The sequence below is a fragment of the Pleurodeles waltl genome, chromosome 1_2 (genome assembly GCF_031143425.1).
Source record: "Pleurodeles waltl isolate 20211129_DDA chromosome 1_2, aPleWal1.hap1.20221129, whole genome shotgun sequence".
Taxonomy (NCBI): Eukaryota; Metazoa; Chordata; class Amphibia; order Caudata; family Salamandridae; genus Pleurodeles; species Pleurodeles waltl.
In genome coordinates this window covers 52,061,562-52,080,241 of record NC_090437.1, presented here as the reverse complement: position 1 = coordinate 52,080,241, position 18,680 = coordinate 52,061,562, and the positions used below count along the sequence as shown (strand labels likewise).

The 18,680-nt window shown below is 42.6% G+C and overlaps 1 protein-coding gene across 1 annotated transcript in view; it reads left to right on the top strand.

Annotated features, from left to right (window-relative positions):
• CDS1 (CDP-diacylglycerol synthase 1) overlaps positions 1–18,680 on the top strand; it is a 661,805-nt gene that overhangs the window by 366,372 nt on the left and 276,753 nt on the right. Inside the window, exon 4 of the mRNA XM_069236283.1 lies at positions 14,450–14,547. Within this exon, the coding sequence (XP_069092384.1) occupies positions 14,450–14,547 (98 nt within the window). The remainder of the gene's footprint in view (positions 1–14,449; positions 14,548–18,680) is intronic.

Sequence of the window (18,680 nt, the reverse complement as noted above, 5' to 3'; positions counted from 1 at the left end):
GCCTCCAAATAAGGCGGGTTTAGCCTGAATTATTGACACTCCTTCCTCTCCTGTGCTCCCCAAGAGAAAACACTTTCCTCGAGGCTTTAGATATCCCTGTTTGTGTTAAAAGGAAAAATGAGGACAAGGGTACCAGCCCATCACATAGGCCTTCACCACCACCACCTCGTTCTCTTCCTCCTCCTCCTCTACCTCCCCTGCCTCAAACATCACCTCCGCCCCTTTCCTCTCCCCAGTCCCCTACTTCACCTTTACCGGGGGACTGCATACCTCAGGGTTCTCTTTTGTTTTCCACTGGGAGTTTTAAGGGGGCCCTCTGGATGACACCAACCATTTGGATACATATGACCCTGATCATATACCCTACAGTGACCATGACCTCTACCCTGCATGCCCCTCAACACCTGAGGACACTACCTCTTACCAACAGGTAGTAGTCAGGGCAGTTGTGTTACTATGTGGAGCTGCAGATGAACCTCATCGAGAAGGACTTCCTGTTCGACACACTGACTTCCACTCACAGCAACATACAATATCTCCCCATGCTCCCCAGCATTCTTCACCATGCAGAGTATCGTTTCAAGGAGTCTATCCGCTCTAGGATAATTATGCCAAGGGTGAACAAAAAGTACAAGGCAGCCCCCTCTGACCCCCTCTACATCAGGTCACAGGTTCAACCTGTCTCCATTGTGGTGACAATAGCTCATAACAAACGGTCAGGCCACTGTGGACTCTCCTCCCCCTGAGAAGGAGAGTAAGATAATAGACCAGTGGCAAGAGGGAGGTTGTATTATGTTGTCAGATTTATACCCCGAGCGTCACTAGCTGTGACTGACGCAATAGAGACATTTGCACTGGGGAGGGGACAAATCCTCCAGTACGCCAAAATAGTGGCCACAGTATGGCAACCCTGGCCATTGTTCCCTGAGTCCCCGTGCCCTCACAAACACTGATGATGCTCCTATCCACGGCAGTGAGATGCAGGTTTATCAAGCATATCTACAGCGCACTCAGTTCGAATAGAAGACTCACTCCACGCCATATAGAGAAAACCTGGTAGCGAGACATTGGTGAAACATTTACGACTAAAGAATAGACAAAAATACATGCAGCAGTATGCAAAGTCTCCATTAACGTGAGGTTTAAACTGATTAAGTATAATATGTTACATATGACATACCTCTCCCCAAAGAGGCTGCATGCCATCTATCCTTCTAGGCCACTGGGCTGTCGTAGATGTGTGACTGCTGTGGATGACTTTCTAAATATAGTGTGGAGATGCCCGGATATCATACCATACTACACGTAGATATTAGGCTGCCTAGGCGGGTTGACAGGATGGGAGGTGTTATACACAATGAACCCCTTTGCAGCCAAGTATGTAACGATTAAGTCCTTGGACTGGCTCATAAGGGGAGTGACCCCCCCCCCGCCAACCACCACTTCCCCCTGCCGACGTGAGCCTCATCTCCACGCCCCCCCCCCGGGCAGGGATGGAAAGGTAATTGCTTCCTCTTCCACCCCCCAACACCCGCTCCCCCCAAACCCCTTGTGGCATCTGAGGACGTCGCGCTCAAATGCGTGCTGACCTCATCAGAGGCTGCCCCCACCGTGCTGGAAGCTCAACTTTAGCATTTCTCATCTGATCATGTGGAGGGGCGAGAGAGGCATCCAAGGAAAGGCCTTTCCTTTCCTTTGATAGCTCTCTCAGCATTTCTACGATCGGGCAGCAGAAATGGGCAGTAGACACTAGGGAGATTTTTTAGTTTTGTTTGTTTTTCTGAATAAGGGGAGCGGCCCCTTTAGCAAGGGCCGCTTCCCAGGGGAGCAAATTATTTTTAGGTCATTTCTGCCCCTTCCCCCGGGGGCAGATTGGCCTATTATAATTAGGCCGGTCCTCCCCACCCCCCACCACCCCCCCACCCAATGGGGCAGAAACCGCTAGACTCCAGGGATTTTTTTTTTTTTTTTTTTTTTTTTTAGATGGGACACCAGGGGTTTTTTTTTTTTTTTTTTAGGTCAGTTTCACGTGAGGGGAGCGACCCCTTAGGCAAGGGTTGCTCTCCTGGGGGGAGCAAATTTGTTTTAGGCCTTTTCTGCCCCCCTTTGAGGCAGATCAGCCTATTGTAATTAGGCTGATCTGCCCCTGGGGGGGGCAGAAACCTCTGGGCACCAGGGTTCCGTTTTTTTTTTTTTTTCCCTTCTTTTTAGACGTGGGGGCGACCCATTAGGCAAGGGTCGCTCCCCTGGGGGAATAACCTTTTTAAGCCATTTCTCTCCCCCTTTGGGGCAGATTGGCCTATTTTTCTTAGACCAATCTGCCCCCAAGGGAGGCAGAAACCACTAGACACAGGGATTTTTTTTTTTGCGTCAATTTCACACCAGGGGAGTGACCCCTTAGGCAAGGTTTGTTCCCCGGGTGGGGGGGGGCGGGGGGCAATTTAATTTAAGCCACTTCTGCCCCTTTTGGGGGCAGATTGGCCTATTTTTAGTAGGCCGATCTGCCCCTGGAGGGGCAGAAACCACTTAGGAACCAGGTATTGGTGTGTGTGTTTTGTTTGAGGGGCCAGCCCCTTGGGTAGGGGTCGCTCCCAATGGGGGCACATTACTGTTGGCCATATCTGTCTCCCTTGGGGGCTGATCGGCCTATTTTTGGACGGACCATCATAGTGGGGTGGTGGCTATCAACCAGTCTGGGCATGGTTATGCCACCACCCCAACTCATGGGGGTAACAGTCTTTCAGCTCTCCCCTGCACACTAAAGCATCTTATTGCACGGCAAGCAAGAGGACATTTGATTATTTTGGGTTTTGGTTTTACATTTGGGCCATGAGAGCTTGTCTAACTCTCAAAATTGTCCCACTTGGAATGGTGAGGGATGCTTTTTTGGACTTTGGGACGCTGCCATGTAGAAAAATCCACAAGACCTAGACACATCTGAAAACTAAACATCTGGGTGAGTCCAGGGTGGTGTGCTTCACATGCACCCGCACCATTTTCTTACCCACTATGCCCTGCAAACCTCCAACTTTGCTGGAAATCACACATTTTCCCCACATTTTTGTGATGGAACCTTCTGGAATCTGCAGGAATCCACAAAACTCCTACCACACAGCATTGTCGCATCTGTACATTCTGCCCAACTTGTCACCCTAAAAATGTTTTTTTCAAAGTGCTCTTTTGGACTCGCTTTGGTTCCCCCTCAATTTCAACATGTTTTTTGGCTCTTCCCTTTCACAGGCACTTGGCCCGCCCACACTAGTGAGGCATAATTTTTACTGGGAGATTGAGGGGAACGTTGGGGGGTAGGAAGTTTGTCCCAGTGCGGTGATCCCACACAGAAATGTGGGGAAGTGTGATTTTTTTTCTTTTTTCTTTTTTTATTTTTTTTTATTTTAGCTACATTTGAGGTTTGCTGAGGATTCTGGATAAGAAAACACTGGGGGATCCACGCAAGTCACACCTCCCTGGACTCCCTTGGTGTCTAGTTTTCAGAAATGTTTGGGTTTGTTAGGTTTCCTTATATGGCTGCTGAGCCCAGAACCAAAAATGCAGATGACCCCCCTACCCCTGCAAAAACAGGTAGTTTTGTATTTGATCATTTTGATGTGTCCACATAGTGTTTTGAGGCATTTCCTGTTGCATGCACTAGGCCTACCCAAACAAGTGAGGTACAATTTTTATCGGGATACTTGGGGAAACGCTGGGTGGAAGGAAATTTGTGGCTCCTCTCAGATTCCAGAACTTTCTGTCACTGAAATTTGAGGAAAAAGTGTTTTTGGGCTTAAATTTGATATTTGCAATAGATTCTGGGTAATAAAACCTGGTGAGACCCCAAGTCATCCCCATCCTGGATTCCCCTAGGTGTCTAGTTTTCACAAATGCACAGGTTTGGTAGGTTTCCCTAGGTGCCAGCTGAGCCAGAGGCGAAAATCCACACCTAGGCACTTTGCAAAAAACATGTCAGATTTCAATGTAAAAATGTGATGGGTCCATGTTGCGTTTCCTGTCGCAGGCACTAGGCCTACCCACAAAAGTGAGGTACCATTTTTATCGGGAGACTTGAGGGAACACAGAATAGAAGAACAAGAGTTATTGCCCCTTGTCTTTCTCTACATTTGTTCCTTCCAAATGTAAGATAGTGTGCAAAAAAGACATCTATTTGAGAAATGCACTGTAATTCACATGCTAATATGGGGGCCCTGGAATTCAGAGATGTGCAAATAACCACTGCTTCTGGTGCCCATTTTGGAAATACAAAGGTTTTCTTGATACCTATTTTTCACTCTTTATATTTCAGCAAATGAATTGCTGAATATACCCGGTATACCATGAATACCCATTGCAAGGTGCAGGTCATTTATTGGCTTTGGGTACCTAGGGTTCTTGATGAACCTACATACCCTATATATCCCCGCAACCAGAAGAGTCGAGCAGACGGAATGGTATATTGCTTTAAAAAATCTGATATCGCAGGAAAGAGTTACTGAATGAAACGAGGAGAAAAATGGCTGTTTTTTTTACCTCAATTTCAATGTTAGTTTCAGCTGTTATTTTCTGTAGGAAAACCTTGTAGCAACTACACAAATGACCCCCTGCTGAATTCAGAATTTTGTCTACTTTTTAGCAATGTTTAGCTTTCCGGGATCCACCATTGGTTTCACACCCATTTATGTCACTAACTGAAAGGATGCTAAAAGCACAAAATATAGTAAAAATGGGGTATGTCCCAGTAAAATACCAAAATTGTGTTGAAAAATGTGGTTTTCTGATTCACGTCTGCCTGTTTCTGAAAGCTGGGAGGGTGGTGATTTTTAGCACTGCAAACCCTTTGTTGATGCCATTTTCAGCGAAGAAAACCTCAAGCCTTCTTCTGCAGCCCTTTTTTCCCCATTAAAAAAGAAAAAAGATATTTTCGCTGTATTTTGGCTAATTTCTTGATCTCCTCCACAAACTCTGGGTACCTCTAGAATCCCTAGGATGTTGAAAAAAAGCAACGCAAATTTGGCGTGGGTAGCTTATGTAGACAAAAAGCTATGAGGGCCTAAGCGTGAACTGCCCCAAATAGCCAAAATAAAAGGCCTGGCACCTGAGGGGAACAGGCCTGTCAGCGAAGGGGTTAAGCAATGTTATGTGTATTTTTAAAACACACCGTCACCCACGAGAGTATCTTGGTGCTTATCAGGTTTATGTGCCTATCCCTGACTAGGGTGAGTTGGTTAATTAAAAAGCCAGGTCTTCAGCTTCTTGTGGAATTCAGGAAGAGAGAAGGAGGCTTTGATGTGGAGTAGGAGGTTGCTCCAGTCTATAGGAACAATGTAAAAGAACAACTGTCCTCCTGATCTGGTGCCGTGTATACACAAGATGTGTACTCGTAGGAGACCTGCAGAGCCCTTGTGGACCCACTCAACGAAAAAGACATTCCTCTCTCCTCCCAGAGAGGAATGTAGGACTGCTCAGTGCCCACTGCTCCGAACCATAACTTTATGTCCTGAGCCGTAACCAGCAGCACAACACAAAATCATGTTGCCAATAATGGGCACAAAACCACAATGGCTATTGCCTAGTGGGGGTATAATAACTTGTGCCTGCTAAGCCCCCTCTGGGAAAAGCCACCCTGGGCCACCCGAATCTGAGTGATGATAAGCTTGTTGATTAAGTAGACTACAACATGCATAAGGGTGATTGAAATGTGAGGTAGCTACACTGCAATATACAGCTGCCTTGGCCATTCCTCAATTGTATGTAGGCACAAGTAGTCTGCTTCTCGGGGATGAAGCAAAGGAGCTCATTGTTGCATGGCGAGAAGAGGCAGCTGCGTTGCTGTCAATGTCCTCGTCTTGATCAGTGCGAGGCAAACCTTGATCTTGCCATTGTTGTGCGTGTTGCAATGACTTCTTAGCAGCACTGAGCCGCCTGAGACGGAGTAGGACTTCTACTGGCTTTACCTCTAGTCCAGCGGCCACGTCAAGGTGGGCATTTTGATCACAGTGGCTGAGGTGCCCCTTGAGTGTTCGTGGCCTTTCATTTATCCCCAGTCCCAGCCCTTGTTGTGGTCTGTGAAGAACAGTGTTTGGTCAGTTAACAGAAGTTTCAGCCATACACGAAACATGAGTCTATTAAGTATTGCCATTTTGACTAGCTTGAGTTTAATTGCTCAGAAAAAGGTGTGCCATTGCTTTATCGCCGCAATGTAGTTAGGAAAAATTGTGACTTTTGAATTGTCTGTCTGCAGGGGTGTGGAATTTATTAAAATATCTACTTGTCCAGGGGACAGGTTGCTTCTCAAATCTACTTGTCCTGTAAAAAGATCTACTTGTCCCTTTGGTGCCATGTAGTGTGGCAACAAATTATGGCAGCAATCTCATTATGTAAGAGCTCTGATAATAGCCTCTCTGATTATGCCAGGGCTACTACCATAGTAGGGCTTAAATACTTGCAGTTTCAATCCCTACTGTAGCAATTTCCTTATTTTGCAACCTTTCTGCAGATCTGCATACTGGGGCTGGAGGAAGCAGTAAGCAATAGTTCCAGGGCGGGAATGCCTTTGAGTCTGCAAACCTACTAAACTGCATGTTTTAAAGATTTTCACCAGCTTCTCTCTAATATTTTCCCATAATAAGAAAGGTTGGACATTTACTCCTGACAGTGGCAGAATTAGAACTTCTTCCAGGTTTGGGAAGAAAGTGGCTGGAGGGAAAATGAACTTGCAAATGCTCAATAGATTTTCACATGAGCAAATCTACACATTGTATTTACCCATGCTAAAATACAGTTCACAAATATTTTATAGGGGTACAACATATATCATGGGTGCACTTTTGTGACTTTCTTTAAGAATTTGGGGCCACATGTAGGTAGGTTCAGATTTGCGACCCGCAAATTGCGAGTCAGAGTGACTCGCAATTTGCGACTCGCAAATCCGAATGTAGGATGGTGTCCCTGACACCATCTGTGATTCGCAAGGGCTTCGCAAATGCCCACCTCATGAATAATCATGAGGTGGGTCGCAATTTGCGACCCCCTTGCGAATGGCGGCCCTCACAGGGATGGTGGCCTGCTGGAGACAGCAGACCACCATGTCTGTGACTGCTTTTCAATAAAGCATTTTTTTTTTTTTTTTTTTGTAATGCAGCCCGTTTTCCTTAAAGGAAAACGAGATGCATTACAAAAACGAAAAATGAAACGTTTTCGTTTAATTTTTTCAGAGCAGGCAGTGGTCCAAAGGACCACTGCCTGCTCTGAAAAAATGTTTACAGTGACATTCACAATGGGACCCCTTCCCTTTTGCGAAAGTGTTAGCACCCATTTGAAATGGGTGCAAACTGCGATTGGTTTGCGCCCGCGTTCGCGGTCACAAAACAATCCTACATTGCACTGCGAGTCGCAATTAGGAAGGGAACACCCCTTCCTAATTGCGAGTCGCGAAAGTCGCTGTTTGCGACATGCAAAAAGCTACCTACATGTGGGTCTTGGTCCCTAATTAGGTCTGGTGTTAACAAAGACATTTTGTTGGTATTAAATTTCTGTTTCTCTCTCTTTCGGCTGGCTTTACTGTGAGTGATCGCATTCTGCTCTTCCACAAGGAGCATATTGGCACACAAAGTAGTTTTGTTCAGTGTCAGGAACTACAGTGGCAATCAGTGATGTAACGAAACTGGAGGGTGCCCCTTTGCAAAGAACATGGAGGAGCCCCCTCTCCAGACTCACTCAGGGCAGGTGCTGAAAGGGCCCCCTGGAGGGCGGCTGCGGGGCCTTTGTTATGCCACTGGTGGCAACGTGTGCTTTTAGAGTTCAAAAACTTTTTTGGGAATTTTTGCCAGTGTTTGTTACAATGTTGAGGGCCTGGTAGCTCCCACAACAATAAAGTGTTACAAATGCCATGTCAAAACAAGACGCACATTGATGAAACTAAAAGACTTATAAAAATATGTAAGATCAGTTGGCTTTGTCAGTGTTTGTTTATTTTCATGCTTCCCATAATCGTGTTGAAAATGGTTACACTGATTTTCCATTAGAAATATTTTTGGGAAATACTAGCATGCATCAACACATTTTACTAAATGACACTTCATTTGCATCTAATCAGAGAGCATTCTGGGAGCATTATACTTAGCCTCATAGCCTAAACTTTTCAAACATGTGTATACACGTTTTTTTTTTTTTTGTACTGGAACCAATGTCAGTAGTGAAGTGTGACCTTAAAACATTTATTTACAGCACTCACCTAATAATGAAGACTTTCAAATAATGAACCATAAATACAAGTTCGAACAGCCTTATCTTTTGGAAATACATTACCTCAACTGCAGAGAGTTCCACTCTCTGTAAACAGGCAGCCAGAGGGTTGGGCCTACTTGTCCCAAGGACAAAGTAAACATAAAAACTTGTTGCCCTTGACCCCAAACAAGATGTCCCGGGTGTCGGGCGATAGGAATTCCACATCCCTGGTCTGTATGTATGGATCCTTTGTCTTCTACTTTTTGTAGAAACATATTACGATTCATGAAGTGGAGCATCTTAGCAATAAGGGTTCTAGGTGGTCCACGAAGTTTGTGCGGGGTATGGGGGGAGCACTCAGGATCCTGTGGGCTCTTTCTGTTGTGAAGAAGTTCATTACGCCCTCTGAGCCCAGGGCAGTCTATCCATTGCTCTAGAAAGGCTGTTGTGTCCCCTCCTCACTTCCCCCTGGGTTCATGACAAATCAGAGTGTTTTGGCTCAGCCTGCTCTCAGAATCTTCAGCTCGATACTCCAATAAAAGCACAGTTTCAAGCATATCTGGCAATTAAGTCTGAGTCTTGAGCTTCTGAAACATTTTTATGTCGGCCTGTCACCCTCTCTTCTAATTTCCTCGGATCTGCCCCCACATGTGAGAGGTCTAGTACCAAAGAGTCAATTTCATTTCAAGTATTGCCTTAGTGTCCATGATGGCTTGTAGCACTGTGTCAGAAGTAGTACCTGTCAGCTCTGAAGTAGGGGCCTGCTTTGTGGGACAATTCTCCTGGAGAAAAAAATGCAGTATAAATTTGCCATATCGAGACTGGTTCTGGGTAAAAGACGAATAGCAATACATTGGGTCTCCTCTAGAGCACCCACAATACCTACATGGCTGAAAGATATGAGTAGGTGCTCACTTAGGAATGAAGACTAAAAGAGATTAGGAGAGATGAAAAAGCATACATTGAAATTGCATGGTGAGTAGACATGATAAATACACTATCCACACTGACAGATATATGAAAGTCACAAGGGATCGGAAACAGAGGACACCCGAGCAACGTTGAGTCATGAAACACATCTTAATGCTTATTAACTGACTCAACTAGTGAATTATATACAAGCTTTTACTCTTTCTTGTCTAATCAAAGTTATGTATTGGAGCATGTTCCTGGTAGTATTTCATACACTGAGTGTCATTGATCTGTAATTGAAATCTTGTAAGTTCCAGACACTAATTTCACAAATTGTGTTTTGTACAGTTTATGTAAAACTAAATGAAATGTTTAAAAATCCAACTTCACAATGGGTTAAAAAAACAACTAAAAAAAAAAAAAAAGTGCTTTCTTGTACTTTAACTTTAAACTTTTGCAGCGTGAATCTTTTCAGAATTTACATTATGTGCATTATTCTGCCATCTAGTTGCTGGGTCTGGAATTTCTTGTATACAGTAGTCCCCTTTCTCTTTCCCTTTCCCTTCTTTCTGCAGAGTAAATGAAACACCTGCCTGAACAATATAAGAAAATCGCAAAAGTCCTAGCAGGAGAGGGAAAATAGACATTGCCAACACATGCCTAAAGTCTGCATTAGATGCTGCAGATATGGCAGCAAGATAGTTGGTGACAGGGGCAATATTATGACTCGAAGCATGGCTAAGGACACGGGGCTTCAAGAACAAAGTGCAAGCCAACAAAGTCAACAGCCCATTTGATAGTGAGCATTTGTTTAGCGAAGCAGCAGACACGCTGCAATGAATTAAAAAAGACAACGAGGGCCCTACAATTTAGAGGCTTGCCAAGAAGGGGAATCGCCCTGACTCGAAAGCCTGGAGGAAGGGGTTGGTTTCAAACAGGCACCTCACCAAAGCTTTCAAAGCACAGGCCAGCCACTGTCCACATCAGTGGCAATTCCAAACACCACAAACACATTCCATGTCGAACAAGAGAAATCCTGCAGGCAAGAGGAGCGGCAACAACAACAAAATGACTAAACTAAAAACACACAGAGGAAGAGATAATGTCTCTCTGAAAGGAAGTAAAGGAACTACTACAAAAATAGGCAGCAGAAAATGTACCCACCAGAGAGAAAAAACAAGGAGTCTATTTAACATACTTTCTAGTTCCAAAACCAGACAAGGTACTGCGCCCAACACCTAGACCTCAGTTTCTTAAACAAGCTTCTAAGAACACAAAAATTCAAAATGACAGTGCTACAGGAAATCATTCCTCAATTCCAATATGGGGATTTCATGGCACTCCTAGAACTCAAGGATGCATATCTACACAACTTAATGAACCCAACATACAAGAAGTTATTATGGTTTGTGATGAACAAAACAGATTATCAATTCAAAGTACTACCTTTTGGCATAAAGTTGGCTTCAAGAGCAGTCACAGAGTGCCTGGCAGCTGTAAATGTAGCTGCGAATCTGAGAAGGGAGTACATTTTTACCCGTACTTAGACGACTGGATGACAAGAGCAAACTGAACACACAAGTGCAAAGAATTCATAAAACTAGTGAAGACAACACTACACAATCTGTGGTTCAGGATAAATATGGAGAAGTCTTCTGCCACACCAGAACAACAGAAACCCTTTTATGGGAGCAAAGATAGACGCAATTCTAGGGAAAGATCTTTCATGTGAAAAAAATAGTACAGGCCATTACGCAAGAAGCTCAGTGGTACCAGAAAAGTAAGTCTCTGACAGTGAGGACTGTAGGGAATTTATTAGGAATGATGGCTTCATGCATACCATTAATATCGCATGCAAGGCTTCACATGAGACTGATCCAGAAATTGATACAGAGCCAATGATCACAACCGACCGGGAGCTGGTTGTCGCACAAAAAAAATACAGGATGAAATGAGTTGGTGGAACAAGACAAATGTAACAGTAGTAAGACCCTTTATGACGACTGCTCCAGCACTCACCATTACCACAGATGTCTCACAAATCAGATGGGGAGCACACATGGGGAAACTCCGTGTCAGAGGATTATGGAACCCTCAAGAACAACCAGTCCAACAGTGAAACCTGCTGGAGTTAAAAACTGTGTTCCTAGCCTTAACAACATTTCAGCAGCAATTGTCGAACAAATCAATTCAAATATTAACAGACCATACAACAACAATGTGTTATTTTAACAACTCTGGGGAAACAAAGTAATTTCCCCTATAAGCGTTGGCACAGCAGATATGGAGATGGGCCGTCCAAAGACAAATAATAACTGTGATTCACCTACGATGAGTAGACATTGTGTTAGCAGTCAAACTGAGCAGACGAGCATCCATCTCGCACGAGTAGGAACTGAACCAAACTTTGTTAAAGAGAATATTCTAAAAGTGGGAAACTCCAAAAATAGACGTGTTCACAAAACACACAATGCTAGTTCTTCGCATCAGGACATCCAGATCTGTGGTCCATAGGGAATGCACTTTCGATAAACTGGTCAGGGAAATTTGGTTAGGCAAGGAAACAACAACTGGAAAATGTTACACTGCAAAATGTAAAGGTTTCACATATTGGTGCCAAAAAAGCTATCTGCTTCAAAATAGGAAAAGTGAAACTAGGGCAATCAGAAATAAAACTGCATTTCTAACAGCCATGACTTCACTACGCAAAGTAAGCGAATTGCAGGCACTCACCATACAGGAACCATACCCACAAATGCTCAGGCAGGGTAGTCTTAAGAACTAACCCACAATTCCTTCCTAAGGTCCTATCACAATTTCACATAAATCAAACAATTTGAATTCCAAGTTTTATTTCCAAATCCCAACAACTCAAGCAGAGAAAGCTTTACACACTTTGAATGCCTGCTGAGCAATAATGTATTGCATAGAAAAAACAAAGACCATCAGGAAAGGTAAACAATTCTTTGTATCGTGCACACAACAATACAGGAAAACCAATTACAAAGAGTGCCATCGCAAGCTGGATAACACAATTGAAATATGTCACAAAAAAAGCTTGCATTCAGCTAAAAGGAAAGCCAAGAGCACACTGTACAAGAAAGAAAGGAGCGACAATCGCCTTTCCGGCTAATGTTCCGCTGAATGATATTTGCACATGGTCATCAGTATACACATTCATAAAACACTATTGCATTGATGTTCAAGTATATGGAGAAGCACACGTGGGACAAAAGGTTCTGAAACATCTGTTTGAGTTCAACTTCATCTTCAACCCAACTACCACAATGAAGAAAACTGCTACAAAAGCAATGCCTAGCTTGTGAATCCAGAAAGGATTCACACTACAAAACAAAATGGTATTTACCATTAGGAGTTTTTTTGCAGCTTGAAGAATTTTCTGTATTCACAGGCAACCCACCCACCTCCCTAGGAAATGAGGCAACACAAGTGGAGGACAGTAAGTCCAGGTGATGCAGGACAATTTGGGTCAGATCCGAACACAGTTCAGGCAAGACCTTCGAACATGTTCATGGGGCTGGTATCCGAAGCCCTTTCATTGCCACCACAGAAGGGGTGATCTAGTGGGATAGCCCTCGAAAGGTGTCCTAGTCCTGAGGAAGATTCCCGCTTCTCCAGTGGTAGGACATGGATGGCACATCCCTAGCAATACAGACATTGTGTCAATGATGTGTTCTCCACATCTGCAGCACATTTCTTTTAACCATTTTTATTGAATTTACTCAGTAACATCATTTGATGCAGTACATTGACAGTATAAGGATGCACATCATGTAAAGAGAGTTGTAATGACATTGAACAAAGTCAGAGTTAGACTTTATTCTTACCATGACTTGCCAAACATGTGAGAACATGCGGCAATACTACTTCTGTGCTGGGCATATATAAATAGTAGCTCCCCACATCTGCAGCACATTTGTTGAGTTTAAGAAACATAATGGACATTGGATTGGATGCTGTCTATTCAGTGTGTTAGTTAGTGAATGCTATTGGCCGTCACCTCTTTGAGAAACAGTTCCATGCTGTCCACATACTCGTGCAGAGTTATTTCCTTACTGATGCAGAGTAATGTTTTGACTAGCAGGAATACAAGGGTTACATGCATGAGTTTAAGATTATTAGAGCAATAATGCAGTCTTGAGGGATGCTGCTATTAGTAGAGAACCAGATGGGATCTGATATGCCCTTTCAGGTGGAGAGTTTTGAATTTAGGACATAGTCTGCATTGTGACAGGTTGCTGGGAGGTCTTGGTGACCTGTAGGCATTAGTTTGTATTCTGAAAATTTCCTCGAAAGCTGATTGTTTGACTGTTCTCTCAAGGATCGTTTGTGAATGCTCTTAAAGGCTCACAAACCTATTAAAGAGATTCTAGACTGTGCTTTTATACTTTGGTTGGCTTCACAATGTGAAGTTCTCATTTAATGTACAATAGAAGATTCTTTTTGTCCTTTCTGCAAATTATGTGGTGCCTTATGCAAGGTGATAAAGGCCTAAATTGCAGATATGTTGAGCACACACTCATAGTTTTGTATTCATTTTAGACCCAGAAGGAGATTTATTATATTTAGGTTTGTAACCAAATGTTATTGCTTCTCACAAACAGACAGTGTCGTTTATAGGATTAGTTGAATTTGAGATAAATAATTTCCGTCAGTCACAATTCCATTGTGAGCACGTTTAATCCAATTCTTATTACATAGGTTTTGATTTTAGAGGTATTATTAGCTTTCTTCTAGCACTGTGTACAAGAGACTCCTCTCCACTCTGTCATTTAAGAAATATTTCATAATCTCAAAAGTTGAAGGGCGGTCAGTGATCATCAGTGTTGCATGTTGGGCATCATCTACAAAGCTGAGATCCACTAGTGCACCCTTTGACACCCAGCATAAAGCTGAAGTTGTCTGGGATGGTATTTGGCAAGCATCCTGGGGTTCTGCAGTGGTTTTCTGCTAGAGATGATTGGAAGTTACTTGTTTCTTGGTGTCACAGACTCTGCCCTGGAGAATAGGTGTGTTCTGAAGCTGCATGAGGTAGGATGTTCAATGAGTATTCCATATGTGTATGACTGAAGTAAATGTTCTAATTTAGTCTTTGATCTTGTTTGTGAATTTCACAAATGTCCAACCTTTATTGGAGCAAGTGATTTTTAAAACATTTAGTTTGGTGGTTTATAAGCTTCAGAAGCAACAATGACCATTAATCCATGTTCGTAGTCAATTAACTATTATCCTCTAGTTCACATAAAAATGATGCCTACTAGGAGTTTTTGTTGAAAATATAATTTCTGTGTTTCAGGTTTCAGCTATTCAAGTCAAATGCTTCCATGAAATTATTACCATTGGTTACAGGGTGTATCGTTCCTATGAACTACCATGGTTTCGCACACTAAGCTGGTGAGTGTTATCAACAACTTCAAAATGCTGTATTGCCTTGTAACGGAAATAAAAATTCCCTTTGTTGGCACTGGAACTTGTACTTGTTCAAATTTGTACAGTATTACCTGATCCAAATAGTATTTTGTTTGGAAGACAGGCATATTTGAGTTGAGGTAGCCTTTTATAGCACAGCAGTCTAAAGAGGGACATTTTGATTGTAAAAATGTGCAAACAAGTCTTATGTGTGAGAAACAGTACTTGCACATCAACTTGAATGCAGTCACTTATGATGATGTGTCAGCCCCATCTAGTTTACATAAAAAAATATCTGTCAATTGTAAGAGAACTTCAGGCCGAAGAGACTGAGTCATCTACACCATCAGAAACCGCCAACCCAATTCCTTGCAAGCTCACAGTGCCTCACCTGAACCCCCAACCTTTCCAGGATAAGAGAAGATTACAACAAACTCAAACATGACCACTCTGACTCACAAGGAGGTTGTGCATACAGATTGTACCCCTCTCATTGTTTTACTGATGCAGGCCCAGGGTAAACACAATAAAGATACAAATAAAGGTTTTCAAACATTTATTGATACAGTCATATTCTTGCATAGAGAGAGAATGAACTACAATTATTAGGGAGATGAAATAAAGCATTGTAACCAGTGTTGCTAACATGGTGAAAAGAATAAACAGTCCAACAATGGTAATCTTAGATCTATATCTTCCTACCTATCACTACCCACACTCTGAGAGCATAACCGGTGTACCCTCTGTCCAATCTAGGAGGCTAGCCTGAGACCCCCATACATGGAGAACTGAGCCAGGGAGCTGGTCAAGACTGGAGTTGGCAATCCTCTGAAGGATGGAAGATCAGTAGAGCTGCATGTCAAACGTAGGATTCGTTCCAGGACAGTAGTGACCTGAGTGCTCCTCTAAAACACTACCCCAGGCACTGCACCATTTATAGAATCAAAGCCACACTGTATTAGAGGCACAGCACTGATGCGTGACATATCTAGATGTCAGAAGTTGTTTCTGATTGGGCAACATAAGCAATAGGATATTTTGTTCTGTGTTCCTGGCCTTGAACAGAGGGTACAGCTTACATGTCGAGAAAGACGAACTAAAAAAAAGCAGCATGTACAAGTTATTCTTGGAATAATATTGTGCAAGCATAAAGTGTGAAAATGTCATTGCTCAAAGCGATGTCAGCCTAAAACATGTAAATTATTAAACTAAGCTAAGATGGAGAACCTGAGTAGGCCCAAGAAGGCCTCACGACACCCTGTTTTTTCTGCAACTTTTTTGCCTGCTCAATTTTAATCAAGCCCACTGAGGGTGCTCCACCTTCTTGTTTTGCTGGATGGTGAAGCCATGTAAAGTGTAACCCAGGCCATAGGGGAGCTTTCCTACTGACCCCTCAGCAAGATATGGTGAGACTCATGTATGATTGTGGCTAATTGAATTGGCATAAGCTTCTTTACCTATGCCTCAGTGTGAGTATCCACTGACTCCATCATGTAAAAAACACAAAATCTATTCTTCCATTACCTGTATGTGTGTGTGTTTACTCATGCTGAATGTGCTATGTGAATTTCATTGAGGACCTTGTTTGGCAAATCCTCTTCTGCTTGCCTTTCATCCTGTTGGGCTTGACAACCTGCATATGGTTTTCACTTAGAAACTATCCACCCAACTGGGAGAGTTGTTGGAGGAAGGCAATAGCATCTTGCCAAGCTTTGCTACCTGAAACAAAGAACAACCCAAAATCAGTTTTGCTTCCTGGGCATCTCTGTCCAAATCTGTTCAGTAGCTGCTCATCCCAAATTTGGGCCAATGGCTTGTGCCCAAGAAGAAAATTAGGGTTCCCACTTTCAAAATTGGTCCTTAAGGTGTGTCCTGTTCGTAGGGAGAAACTGATCACTCTGCATCCCAAATGTGTAAAATCATTTTCCTATAATTTACTTTTTTGTGTCCAAATACACCATAACTTTAAACCGGAAATGTCAGCTCTTCTTGGTTGGGTAACCAACCTAATAGGAGCCCCTCAGTATGTGAAATTGTGACCATGTAGACTAGATATAGGCCGTCAGTGATCAGTGAGTGCCTGGGGTGCCAGAGGCAAGGAATCATAGTGTTCCCATATACCAGTTGGCTTGCTCTACATTCACAGGGTTCCACAGGACCTTTTAATTGTCCAGTAAATCCTGTCCTGTTGCCAGCAAACAGACCCAGTATCCTAGTCTACCAGACATCCAAGAAGTTAACTCTGTCCAGTTTGTTTGCCAACCAGTAGTACCCACAAACATTGAAATCTGGTTCACTTTTAGGTGTTGATCTCAGTTTTTGGGCACTATAGCTGAAAGACTGGCTCAGATCCTAGAAGTTAAATGAATTATACAAGTGTATGTAGTGGGGTAAAGAGCTGACCTATCACACCTAATTTATGTTGTCACAACGGTTTGTCTGAACTGTACCTGATGTGTCTAGAGTAGGCATTCTTGAACAGCAGAACCCTGCACTGATTGCGATTAGTCTTACCCATGGTGTTATAACTGGCTAAGCAAACTTTTGGTCCTATGTACTTTGATTTTGGAAGCACTAGAAAACTTTCTCGGATCAAATCTGCCCAAGGGGCAGACAGAACCTTCTCTTTTTGTGTTATTAGTTGCTTTTACTTCCTTTCATTTCCTACCTGTAAAAAAAGACATATTCTTGTTCAAAAGAATGTTATGTGAGTGTACATTATGTTTATTGTAGGAAATCGTGAGTGCCAGTGTTCCAAAATTATCACTTCCTGAAATAAGCCTTTACTGCTCAATGTAACCATGGAGAGTCTAGAGTATAGAAGGAGTACTTCAATATCCGATAGAAGTTCAGTAGTGTCATAGGCCCTGGGCTTGAGGTAAGCAGCAGTACCTACAACAGATTCTAATTTTAAAAAAACTGCTGCTGACTGCCACAGCAGATAGAACAAAAGCATTACATTGGTGGTCAGGAAAAGTTTTTTTTTTTTTTTTTTTTTTTTGGTTTAAGGACAGGGACCTCAAAGAATAAAAAGTCTTAAAATTCTTTACAGTTGGAGGAGTGGGAGCTGGGAGTGATAAAGGCAAGCATAGACCCTACTGTAGTCCCAGTAGCAGATAATTCTTGACTAATTCACCCCATTGGCAACGGGGAGACTGGTGAACTATTTCATTTGTGCAGACATGTTTGCATGGCTGAGCATGGTTGATCTAGCATTCCTCATGCAGAAATTAACTGAAGAAAAATAAACAACCCTATTGGGTTACTTGTCTGGACAACATTTATCTCATGCTTGGATTTCGTCATCAGCATAGTAGTATGCCCAAGCACTAAATCAAACATTCATAAATGCTGGAACAAACCAATGGCACCCCCTTCGTCATTGAACTAAGCATGCAACCCAATATCTTATCTTTGAGTAAATTTTATACATTCTTTTTGAAATGTTCATGGATTAACATGGCTCTTTTAATACTTAAACGTTTTTTTTTGTTTTCTGTTTTTATATGTAAAAGCACACTCACACTAATCTCAAACTGTGCTATAGAAAACTTGGGAAATAGTAAATGAGGCTTTAATGGAACAGGGTTAGGTGGCCATGAATAAGTTGGGTATATGAAAGTTGAACTTTGGTTTGCCCTTATGCCTTGTCAATGCTCAATCCGTTACTTTGTTGTAGTTACTAATTCCATACTGAGGAAAAACTGAGGGTCTATATTAACAGTGGTCAAGTCTTTCCAGGGGTGTAAAGCCAATCTGGACAAGACACAACACTTCACAATGAATACAACAGAACTGCAATCTCCATACCAACCCTGCATGGCCAAGTATATTTGGATCAAACTGTTAAATCAAGAATATACAGGAATATATAAGAAATCAATTTCAACTTTTTTTTTAAGGAGGCTATGGGGTTGCTTCTCAAATGTTATAAATATTCCTTTGTCTTTGATTGGTCAGACACGTTTGATAAAAATTATCATTTTAAGATGTTTTCTTTATTTCTGTGTAATATCCCCACTTGCCTTTGGAAGACTCCAGCTAGTGGGTACACGATACCCCAGAGAGAATGAGGGGGGGTGGATGTATGTGTTTTTTATGCTAGTGGATGTATTCAA